Source organism: Temnothorax longispinosus, chromosome 4, assembly GCF_030848805.1.
Source record: "Temnothorax longispinosus isolate EJ_2023e chromosome 4, Tlon_JGU_v1, whole genome shotgun sequence".
In the NCBI taxonomy this organism is placed as follows: domain Eukaryota; kingdom Metazoa; phylum Arthropoda; class Insecta; order Hymenoptera; family Formicidae; genus Temnothorax; species Temnothorax longispinosus.
In genome coordinates this window covers 6,343,920-6,356,448 of record NC_092361.1, presented here as the reverse complement: position 1 = coordinate 6,356,448, position 12,529 = coordinate 6,343,920, and the positions used below count along the sequence as shown (strand labels likewise).

At 43.7% G+C, this 12,529-nt stretch overlaps 2 protein-coding genes across 12 annotated transcripts in view; one reads left to right on the top strand and one right to left on the bottom strand.

Annotated features, from left to right (window-relative positions):
* Nucleotides 1-10,745, top strand: part of LOC139812321 (junctophilin-1-like) — a 41,840-nt gene extending 31,095 nt beyond the window's left edge. For 8 of the 10 annotated variants that reach the window (XM_071777038.1, XM_071777043.1, XM_071777042.1 and 5 more), the window contains 2 exons: nucleotides 1,476-1,685; nucleotides 2,263-5,528. In XM_071777038.1, the coding sequence (XP_071633139.1) occupies nucleotides 1,476-1,685; nucleotides 2,263-2,349 (297 nt within the window). In that variant the 3' untranslated portion in view covers nucleotides 2,350-5,528. Of the gene's footprint in view, nucleotides 1-1,475; nucleotides 1,686-2,262; nucleotides 5,529-9,447 lie in introns of those variants that run through there. The other 2 variants (XM_071777045.1, XM_071777044.1) reach the window with 2 other exon arrangements.
* The window catches only part of LOC139812333 (cytochrome b5), a 50,362-nt gene that overhangs the window by 36,470 nt on the left and 1,363 nt on the right, over nucleotides 1-12,529 (bottom strand). The window lies entirely within an intron of this gene.

Below are 12,529 nucleotides of genomic sequence, written 5' to 3'. Positions count from 1 at the left end.
CGCAACAGATAGATAATGAACGGGAAGAAATGTTTGTTTGCGCGATCGTTAGGGATGGAATCAATTGTGTTTAGCGACAACGCACGCTTGACGAAGCGAAGAACGAGGGTTTACGAGTAGAATGCGTCATAACAAAGGCGGCAGTGTGGTCTAGTGGTAGAGCTTTTTAATAAATTTGGAGAGGGAATAACAGATTGCGATTGATCTGTTCTTACCGAACGTCCCTACAAAACGCCTTTATGACTCAAAGTTTGCAATTCTGAAATTAATACCGCTTGTATTTTGTTTACGTTACTTTTTTGCCTAAAATCTTATTTTTAACGGATAAGTCTTCCTTTAAAGCTACGGCTTTGGAAAAATCGATTTATCTAATCGTGCGATAAGAATGCGAAGGTCGACGCGACGAGTCATTTTGGCTGAGATTCGACTCCTCGGCCCTTGCACCACGGTGCTCGAAACCTCGTCTCTCTTGGGTTTGGAACGGCTCCAAAGACCCTCCCTTCCGTTCGTACTCTTTCTCCTCGCCACCCGTTGCGTTTGCATGAAATGCTGAATTAACAAAACACGTAATTACGGGAATTTGACGCTCTAACTAATTTTAAATCGGTTTCGTGAAGAATGCTACTAAGAAGATAAAACTTGAAAGAATTTAACTCTTTAACACGAATCGTGATTATATAATTCTACGCTCATAGCTGTGAATTGGCTACGTGTAGAAGATTGAACAAAAAAATTCAATTGTCTGGATAGTCAATAGTGGAAAATTCAATGGTAGCTTCACAGAGTGATATAAAACAGAGCCGTCTAACTTTTGACGTCACGCAAGCGAACAAACAGAAATTCGAACAAGAGAAACACTCGTTTGTGTATACAGCTCTGATATAAAACGAAAGCTTCAAAAAGTAAAATGGAACCATGTCAAAGGTTAATAATCTTGGATAGAATAGAGTACAATTTTTCGCTTAAGAGAGTTTTCTCATCCAGAGCGGAAAAAATAAGCAGTTTTTGTGAATTTAAAAGAAAAAACCTTTATAAATAAAATTTTTCAAACACATCAGATAATTTACGTTTAGTTCGCTTGATTCTCGAGTCAAATGCTAAAAATTGAAAAAGATTTAAAAGAGAGTAAGACAAATTTTGGAGTTATACACATCAATAAACTTGACGCATAACACATTCACGAAACCGATCTTAGACTTTACGTTGAACTTTATTAAAAATAGATGTTTCATTAAATTAACCAACACGTGACCTCACCCAGTAATTAACTTAACGTTATTCCCTGTAAGAAATACACTCTCAGAAGTAATTGCTATTGCCTGATAATAACTCCGTTATTCTCTTTCCGCTGTATACCCGTTTGACGCTATATATGACGTTGAACATACAATGTACATAGTGTCGATAAGTAATTTGCATCCATCGCTCGAGGCCCATCTCTCTCTTTTTGTTTCTCGTTTATTTCCTTCGTGCAGGCGATGCCGGTGGCGGCAATGCCCCTTCAACGAAAGAAGTCACTGCCGGACGTGGCACAGCCGATCCAGCTCACAGCCACGGCACCATTGTCGAGGGAAGAAGTTAGTATCCTGAGCAGCATGAGGAGAGAGGAGATCCGCAGACAGATCGACGAGAGCGAGAGGCTCAGAGCAAACCCGCTTTTGTACCTGGTCAGTCCACAGGTTAAAGTGAGTATCCCCCGTGTCTCTACCTGACCGTCGAAACTTGTCGATGTTGACAATGGCGCGGCGTCAATCCGACGCCGCCGCCGGTCGTTCATAAAAACAAGAGAGAACACGGAGCGGCACTTGGCAGAGTGTTACGGTTTATTTCGGATCGAGTCCTGCGTCTCGGCTTGGCTACGCAAAAATATAACGCACCGCGAGAAACGCTACGACTCTATAATAGGTTCTCGCGCGGTTCTAGAAATCAACATTCGCTCGGTCCAGTTTCGCAGTCGTGCGAGGGAATCGAAATAAATGTATCTCTCGTACTCTCCCGATATCTCAATACAACACGATGATAAAAATCGAAATATTTGAGATTAAAAAACACGAAGTGTAACAGAAACGCGCAGCGGCCGCTGCGTTATGTTACGCGTGCGGAGACAATTTTGCTCATGTAACGTCGATATGAATCATTCGGCGTCCTCGCCGAATTCTTGGCTCCGATTCCGAGCGGCGCGCGGCGACGACGCGCGACGCGGCGAAGCTGAACGGCTCGCGATAAGAAAAACGCTTAACGTTATGTCCCGTACTGTTCCAGGACTGGTTCTCCCGCCAGCAGCTCGTGATGCTGGTGCTGTTCATCAACATATCCCTAGCTTTGATGTTCTTCAAGCTGCTGACGTAGCAGCCAGCCGACGATCGGGTTCACGGACTCGTGAACGTGGACGTGACCTGAGACCCGGTGGCGCCGCGACGCTTTGGGTCGTCACCGAGCCAGAATTTCGAAGGAAAACGGTGGTGTGGCCGCACCAAGAATCGCCGGGAACGGCTTTCACGAGCGATTCACTCGGTCTTATGCGCCGCCGGTGCTATGCTACGAGGGGGAATATTTGAATCGGAACCGACGCGAGAAGGGAATCGCTCGAAGAGGATCAGCCTCAGCGGGGATTTTGTCGCGCGAAGGCAACTGTAGTCGAATTTTGAGAGATTGCGAGGATCGTAACGATAAGTAGTCAAGGAAACAGAGGGAGCGACATCAAGACGAGAACGTTCCTCTGAGGTGTTGCGGGGATCTACGGCGGATTCGCCTTTGAATATTGTAAATTAAAAAGGATTTCAGCGTCAAGAGATAAGGAAAGAAAAAGAGAGGAGAGCTGCAAGAGTAGTTCAAATGACGATTGCATCGAGGGTCTTTGACCTGTCTGTGGCAAGAATTTTTGATAAAACGTTTTAGAGATTTGTCGCTTAAATCCTTTTTAATTGACAGGCTGATATTTATTGGACAAAAATTTTTGAGAAAAAAAAATACGATGAAACTCCTGGGCGCAGTTTGTCGTTTGCGCGAGAAGGAGACATCGACACGTCTTTTGGAAACGGGGAGCGCGTTGCGCACTCCCAACGCCTGTGTATCATACCTATTTTTACACCAAATACTTTAATAACGCTACTTGTAAGAGTAGGTCGAGCCCTCTCGGGCGGGCCGCCGATCGATCGTATCCGACATACGAATCTTCTTCTCTAGTCATAATTTTCTCTTTTCTGACGATCGGCTCGAGCGCAGTAACAGCGACGATCGAAATTGTACACGATCGACTTTTGAACGATTTAACCGCTTGCTGAGCACTTCTAATTAAGGCTGGCGCTATTCGATTCAAAACGGCATTCGATCACGGTCGAATTATCCGAATCGTACTTACGGCTATTTCCCTAAAAAGTAGCGATTATTACAATTTAGCAATGATTGTAATTGTAGCCATAGTGCCGACGCGCGCGATGTAAAGATTCGTTAACGCGCATCCGAGCATTTATAGCGTTCCACGACGATTACGATAAACTAGTAAGTCGTAAGATTTACTGTAAACAGAAGAGACACATAGAAAGTTCTTATAGTCCTCGAACTTTTACGAGAGCCCCGCGGGATTATAGTTACAATTACTGTCGTTGAATATCGACGGTTGAGATTTGAAATCCGTCGCGAACCGTCTTGCGTCTAGATTACGGAGTTCCCCGATAGTGAACTGTGTCAACCAGATATGAACCGCACAAGTTGAGAAAAACGTTTTCGCTACGAATACGAATTAGCTTTCGATGATCGAAGGTTGACGCGCTTGTTGTTTGTCGACGCGAAGAGTTGTTTTCCCTGAAACGTTTTACATTCTACGTCTAAGAAAAATATTAACGCTGAAAACGCGAGTGACTCACATCGTAACAATCGCGTCGCACGTGATCACGATAACATCGTTCATCGAGACGCAAAATCGCAATCTGTACATATAAACAGCGACTCTTATCACCGAGTGTCTGTCGAGTGCGTCGAGTGACGAAATTAGGGGCAGATTAAATATGAGATGTCTGGCGGAAGGAGACAACTGGTTATTATTCGAGATCATCTGGTGGCTATTATTCGAGACGTAAAACTAGTATGAAACGCTCTTTAATCCGCAATATCGGTGGTTCGCCGACGTTTATCTCGTATTTCGCGAAAACGCACAAATCGCGAGAGTTATATCCCGCGTTCCCTCTCCCATGACTTCGCGATAGATCGACGATCGGCCTTCCTGCGCTCGAGCGACCGTAATTTTTCTAGCCTCGAGGGCATAGCTTGTATATCTCTAGATAAATTTGTAAATAATCGTGTAAACGCCGATTGCGATTGCAGACTTTGTTCTCACATTATGCGATAACGTTCTCGCGCGCTCTCGGATGCAAGTTGGCCGGAAAGCGAGGACCACCGAAAGTCGAGATCGTCTTTTAACTCGAAGAATCTCGCTCTTGTTCATATAGCGAAACTAAGCTTCTCTCCTATTCCTCTGCTTTGACAGTGCCAATGACGTAGCCAGTGTACTTCCGCGAGGGTAAATTTGATCGGCGACATGGCATACGCAATCGCGTTCAAATTATGCTCCGAATCCGAAAATCTTGGTTCACGCGCGAGCACGTGATTCGAAGTTGATATAAAGCGTTCGATTGAGATGCAGAGCGGGACGATATTTTCAACGCTATCTATATTAAAGCTGCGAAGAGCACAAAAGAAAAAAGCATTCTTGTCCGCTGAACAAGTCCGATGAACGTTTATAGGATTGTCAGATTCGCAATGCTGGGTTTACGTCTGGCGTCTATCTCGCGATACACGTTTGTACCTGTAATGTGGTTGTTTGTCGATATTAAAGAATTTCTCTCCGATATTATATTCTAAGAAAGGACGCTAAACTAAGACAAGTATCGAATAGACATGTCAAACGTAAAGCCAGCGTAACAGGAAACGAGTATCCTTAAGGAGGACAGGGTCACGTAGAAGAAAGAACCGGAAAAAAGACGCGTAGGTACGAAATAAGTTGTATGTTCCAGCTTAGAAAAAGGACCGACGGCTTTTTTTGTCACAAAAGGTGCATTCGCATAAATACTATACCTATTACGCACATTTACCGTTGAGGGTCATGCATTGTATATATATTGCTATTATAAATACATGTAAAATTTATTAGTTAATTAACGCAGACAGAGATAATTAGAAAAGATTTGATATTGAATAACGCGTTAGGGGAAAACATCCATCGGGAACAAGAAGGGACTGGACAAGACAGAGCGAGGCGGAAATAATTTTTGTCACTGAACAAGCCATATCACTTAATCAAAGGAAATTTACGCGATTCGTATTGTTTTATTTAACGAATGAGAAAATTGGTTTCGCGATTTACAATGCGATATCATAATATGTATATATTATGATTACGTATATACATACATAAGAACATATGTATATTTTACTTGTTATATCTCTTGACTATTATCGCAATTAGCGCACATATCCCGTTATTATTGTATATTATTATCATTATTACACTATTATATTATTATTAATTATTTGGATTATTATTACTATTATCGTTATTATTATTATTATTATTATTATTACTACTATTATTATTGCCATATCACCATCATACTGAAAAAAACTATGCGAATATTTGAAACAAAACATGAATGGGAGAAGTTTTGGTACTTTGGAAAATATGCGACATTGGAACCTGGCCCATTGCCATTGTTAATTTGCGCAAGCAGTGATTCAATAAACTTGTATCATAACAGACAAACGGCTCTGGTAATTGATATCACGATACTTGGCTTCGTTATGCCTGCCGGATGGTTGTCATCCGCGTCGCAAAAGCAAAAGAACGCAAACGAGATCGACGAGGCTTAATTGCCATGGTGGCATGACGATTTATCGTGGTAACCAAAGGCTCGAGAGTATACACAGGGTGGTACTTTCCTTTATTCCTATAACACACACACATGTACACACGCACGTACACTTTCTTTCCGAAGCACGGGTGAAAATCGCAACGAAATCAAACGGTGATTTACGCGGTAAACATTCGGAGTATGCTAATCGCGTTCGTTAAAGTAAATGTTTTCTCGTACGTTTATACGGCGCAATGTTTACAAACCGACCAACTAAGAACTTCGGATCTGCGTAGTTACCGAAGCCAGCCTCAGATCGTAAACAGATCGTTGTGACTTTAAAGTTGTGATATTTCGCAGTATTATAATAAGTCATTACGTTGTGAGCACGCAAAATGTACTGGAATTAAAAATGCTTACGGTAGCTATGTAATATTTCTCGGTTGAGAAACAACCGAATAGAGATTGCTTCCGGAGAATTACAAGGAATTCGTTATACACATGGCTAACACGTTGAGACGTCTCAGGGAGCGGCCTCGAAAGCGGAAACGTTTTCCGCGCTGGTTAAAATCGAGCCAGTCACGAGGATCGGCACGGCAAAATTGAAAGTAAATCAGCGGTGCATCCTTCCACCGCGTGAGCATGCACACGCTACCGCTTTTTGCGCGATCGTGCTGTTGCGTCACACATCGAGCGAGAGACTGCGTCTGTAATACGCGCTGTCTATTACCGGTGTCAACGTCATTCGAGTTAGCGAGTATCAGGCGAAACGTGGCCGATTGTCGAGTGAAAAATAGTATCAATGAATAGCCTCAATAGCGACTGCGAGCGTTATCAATGAGCACTGATATTTTTATTTAACGCCGCTTGCCATATTGAGGAGGACCCAATTCATAGGAAAACGCAGGTAATTAAAACCTATGATAATCATGTCGGGTATATCGAGAATCTGAGAATCTCTCTTGGGCTTAGGGAGTCAGGCCCCGAACAAAAGAATGTAGGCTCGAACGAACTAACCCTCTGTCAACCGCATATACCTGCTACCTGCTACCTACTACTGCTCAGAGAGACGCAAGCTTTCGTCTTTTGAATGCGACTGTGAATTGTATATAAAGTAATTATTTATTTTTACGTGAAACGTTTCTAGGAGACAGTAATATCGACCACATTTGTGGAACTCCTAGACAGTGAAAAACGACGGTCTATCGTTATGTTTAGCTGGTTTAACTGGTTTAGCAGTTTGAACTGACAAAGAAGTCGGCTTCGAGCGGCACCTGCAACATCGTGTTTGCGGTTCGGGAAATCAGTCGTTCGATCAAATCGACCGCCTTTATCGTGACGTATACTCGGCGAGCAGGTGATAATGCCGAAAAATGCAATCTACTCTAATTTTAACCGTTAAACAACAAGGAACAGGTGTTGCAGTCGTTATCGACTAATGAGTGCAACCGTTGCGACGAGATACGGCTGGAGGAGATATGCTCCGATCGGTTCGTCCTTACCTCACCCTCACGACATCATTTTAGCTAAGGCGCCTACGCAACATAGGTTTCTAATTTTAGACGACGTTCGTTTTCCGGCTCTCGCGGCGTTTACGCGCAGACACGATCGTCCGGTCTAGGATTTATTAGTCTGCAACCGGCAAGCTTAAATAAACCATGCTTTTATATACAAAAGCGGACTGTCGTTTTTTATTGTCTTAAATTCCAATCCGGAATTTATAATCAATTTTGGAAATTAATGCCTCCTGAGAAAATATTTCTATAAAAATAATTAATTGCTATTCATATTTACTGAATTAAGTATGTTTACAAGATGGAAACATATGCATCTCTCTGAATAGTTATAGGTAGACGCGATCGACAAAGAGAGCTTACTCGAATTTGAGTATCTTTCTATGTACCTAATTCCTTCATTTTGTTCGGCCCGACTAGGCACAGGTGGGATCCAGCCGCAGCCTCGTACTTCGTCTAAAATCCGCACATGATTTGCGCGCCCAAAAATAATCATCGCAACTGTTCGCGTCGCTTCTCAAATATTTGCCCGCGAGGTCGTTTAGGAACGCAATTCGGATCTTATCAAACCGTAATCGAGATTCGAGGAAATACAGACTCGAAAGTGGGATCGAGCGCAATGTACTCTTTGCACGACGCACTACGTATTATGCGACATTTCTTATCTCTCCCGATTCTTTTTCCGCTATGCTATATGATCGTTGTGAAAAGAGTGCTACGCATCACCGGCACTATGCGGACGAACGATAAAAGGCGCGGCCGATAACCCAAACAAGAATAGAATTTCGCTCATAACGCTACGAGGCAATGGCGTAACACGGAGACGTTAGAAAAATGGGGCAGAAAGGCTGGCACAAAAAAGAGATGTATTCGTCTCGTGATAAATATTAATACGGCCAGGCGCGCAGCAAAGTTCGGTCGTTCTTCTCCCGATCGGGCCACCACGGTAATAAAGACATTATCTATCGATTCGCGTCGTCCCGCGTCCGTGTATAACAGCGTTCGCATTGTAAAATAATCCGGCATTTTCTGGGTCATTAACCGCGATATCGATCGCGTCGGTATCTCGCCTCGAGGAAACGCCACGCGAGGCGACCGTACTCGTCGACTTTTTACCAAACCCATTTTTTTAACCTAAAGCATGCAAAGTGGAAACACGTGCCCCACATTTAACATCAAAATACATAAAAACTCACTCATACGATAAGCTTATTTATGCACTGCATGTAGTTACACGAAAGAGAAATCGATCGTGTCGATTTTTGGATCTCCGTTTACTGAATATCAGATTGCAGAATATCGCGTGATACGCGCGATAAAATCGGAAACCAATTATCGCACATCCGCTCGAGAACCATTGTTGTCCCTAGTTCGATTAATTGAAATTTTGTGTCGTAACCGAGGTCGTAACGTCTTTTTAAAACGGCTGTATCTGAGAAGCTGCGTTACACTGGACTTGGTTCTCTTCCGACCGTAATAACGCGTACGCCAATGATCGAACGGGTTGAGAGCATACATATATTATATGAGCGCCACGCACGATGTGCACGTGCGTGAGCTGACCTCGCTCTGTCCACGCACCTCCCGCATGGGCTCTCCAACGACTCGCGCGGCGCGCACCAGCTGAACCGAGAGCGAGCCGAGCTGAGACCTTCGTCCGAAGAGAGGGAGGAAAGAAGATAGAGCTAAAGAAAATCTCGTGTGTATCGCGATCGCATCGGACCGTTCCCGAGAGCTGCTTTCATTTCTAACAGCAGAGCGCGGAGAGACGTAGAAACGCTCTCCCCCTTCCTCCTCTTCCTCCACTCCTCTTTATATCCTCCCGCACCGTTACTCTCGATAGTCCTTTCTCTCGACGAGCGAATTAATCGCGCGACTTCTCCCCGCGCGCGTTTCGCACGCTCGGATTTCCTTGTCTTTGACTGTTCTGCAATTCCGCGAGACGCAGAACGTCTCTTTGTCGATTTGTCTTTTTCTCCTCTCTATTCTATACCGTACTATTAATCGGAGAACACGTTCGAATGAATTCGAATAACGTCATTGTCATTATATTATCCAGAATTGTTATTTTGCCACCCTTGTTCTAGGTTTCTGGCTTAAATGGAAAATCTCCCGGCTGTATATCTCCAACACGAACATTATTATTTCTTCTATTGTCTTAAGAAAAGTAATCAAATGTACTTATAAGAGTATACATATATCAAAAGTAATAAGAATATTCTTAAAAAAAAAGACGCAAATGTATTATTGAATTATTGTGTTATTTTGCGTTCACGTATATTTCGGCTATAGCTACGTAAACAGATTTGCTTCAGTCCCATGCAGACAGGTTTGGACAGGAACAAACCTGTTCACGCATCTTTCGAGTATTCGTTGACTTCGGAGAATTTACCGCAGCGTGGTGGAGGAGAAGGGGGAAGTGTGCCACAATCCGAACACTTGAGAATCCTCTTCTAACATATAAAAAAAAATAAAGGTAACTGCGTACACAAAAACTTTGTAGTTACTCGAATGAAAATGCATCATCAGACGAAAAAAGCGTTTTAATAAACATCTACGTTTTAAAGATGTGAGAAAAGATAAATAAGAATACTAAGAATATTAATGTGATCGAACAGAAAAGACACGTAGACGGAAACAAACTGTTAATTATTAATTAAGAATTAGCGTCATAATTATGTTGTTCTTATCCTTCTAATCGCACGCGCACGCAATTTGCTATCCATATTATTATTAGAGGTTTATCAGTTCTCGCCAAAACAAATATTAGTTCAACTATGACTACACCCGCCTAACCCTTTCTTGGAACTTGGGAGAGCCCGTTCCTTCTTTCTTTTTATTGCTGTAGGTACCTATATAAACTTTCGTTATTGCGTTTAGTTTGTTATTTTAGAGAACGATTAATTTCGGAGAACATTGTACATATCTCTTTCATCAATCTATATATCTCACGTAAATATCTTGCAAGTTGAATATTTGATTACATCAGAAACGTTCAAATTTACTAGTCGCGAGTCAAGAGAGTTTCTGAACGTTATCAATCGCGCGATCGTGAAGATTCATCGAGGATGACGAAACATACCAGTTCTTTGCGTTCGCGAGAGTCGTGAAATCACGCATCAATTAATACACCGTTTCTAGGCCTAGCGAAACTAAGGAAATGAATTCGAATGTATCACGGATATATGTATAGAAGACACATGTGTGGGCGAGATATTAGATATGACAAAAAGATTGAAAATTTTTATGTTTATTCAATCTTTCTATCGTACGTATAGGAACTTATTGAAATTCGTTCATGGCAAGCCTCGCTTCCGCGAATGCATTTCTAGGAGGGGAAAAGAATCATTGACGATCGACGACGACCCCGCGATCGCATCCGAGGGCGAATTGATTGAAATCGGTACGGCCTCTGGGGGGGGGGACCGATTTATCATACTTAATTCATTTACGCCAACAATAAATTAAATTCGTAATTTTGCGCCTATCTGCCTCGACCTGCCTAAGAACCAATAAGATAAGGCGTGACACGCATTCTGGCAAATTTAACAAATATACGACCTTGCTATGCCGATCGGTTACACGGCGAAAGACGCGGCGTAAGTGTATATACTATATACCTGAGTCTGACTCATTATTTTATCAAAATGTTAAGTATTGGTTCGATTCTTGTCGCGCAATATTGCATCACTGACAATGAGAGCATCAAATCATTGATATATCGAATATTCTATGCGTCTTTGTGTCTGCCAAATCCCTCGAAAATATTCTTACAGATACGCGTCAAGGTCTACGATAGCATACGCGTTCGTGAATTGATAAAACACTTTTGCGTTTTTAGGATAAATTCAACTTTCTCCAGATGAGAATTATTTCATCCGTCGAAAGAAGTCTCATTCTCTCTTTCTCTCGTCTACGAGAGGCATATGATTGCGCATTATTACGTACTTAGAGCTCCCCCGGTACGTCACATTTAGCACGAGCTCGACATCCTTATCAACTGCCACGTGCACGTGCAATTACGACGCCAAGAACGGCCTTAACTGCGTCGGAAACTATTCGCGACGCAGTAAGCCGCGCTTACGCATTCGAATTAAAATTCAGTATGTCTAGGCGCTTCATTGTATTCTAATTATCCGTGGAGCCGTCCGACGCGAATCGCCGAGTGCGTCGCCGAATTCTGAATTCTGTTGGATCGGCACATAACAACGGTGCTCGGTCGAGATTCTTTACTTTTACTCTCGACCGTCCTTGGCTCGCACCTATGTGAACGAAAAAAGGAGAGGACCTTCGCGGTAGACGATTTTATCCGGATTTTATATGAATCGAACTTTATGCAGCTCGAGATAAAAAGAGTTCACGCGCCGGGTCTAATTCGAGATAGCTTGACCCAAAAGTACGCTGAACAGCGTGACCGGTGCGGCATTCCTCTTATCATAAAAATAATACGGAAAAACGCAAACGCGCCCGTTTCTCGACGCTTACTGCGTCGTTCGGCGTCACCGCCAAATCGAAAGTATTACCTCGGCCACGATCCGCGGTCTGCGTATATGCCTCTTGCATACCGCATCTACGCCTTTTGCATCGTCGCTCGAAGATGTTGCTAAATCCGTTCTCGCTTTAGCGCTTACAGCATCGTTCGGAGTCGGACGATCCTCACCTCCGACTTGGAGGTGTCGTCGAACCTCGCGAGCGATTACGGGGTGTCGCGTTATTTTCGGAAGTAACGGAATTCTCGGATCGAGCTGCTTTTCTTCGAGTCTCGTAATCTCTGCGCGAGGAAAGGAGAAAGAGAGAGCGAGTATTTCTCTCTGAAAGCGGATACAGGATACAGGAAGTACGGATATCGATCGCGTAGCGGAGGGTAAACAAACATGACACGAGTCGCCGCTGCGTGGTCGAGCTTGGTCGAGCGGAGCTCGCTCGAAAGTCTCGGTACCTCCCAATCCTCCCATTCATCGTGCGCCGTGCGCCTCGGAATACGCTTTGTTGTCAGGCGACTGCACGCGCGGGAAGCGGGAAGCGGGAAGAGGAGCGCGGCGCGGCGACGCGGACGGCCGCATCCCGAGGTCGCGCAAGCGCGACAAGAGGATCGAACAGCTGTAGCAGCACCATCGTCGTCGGCTCGAGTCGAGTGCGCGTTGCTACGCGCTACGCGACTTCAATTAT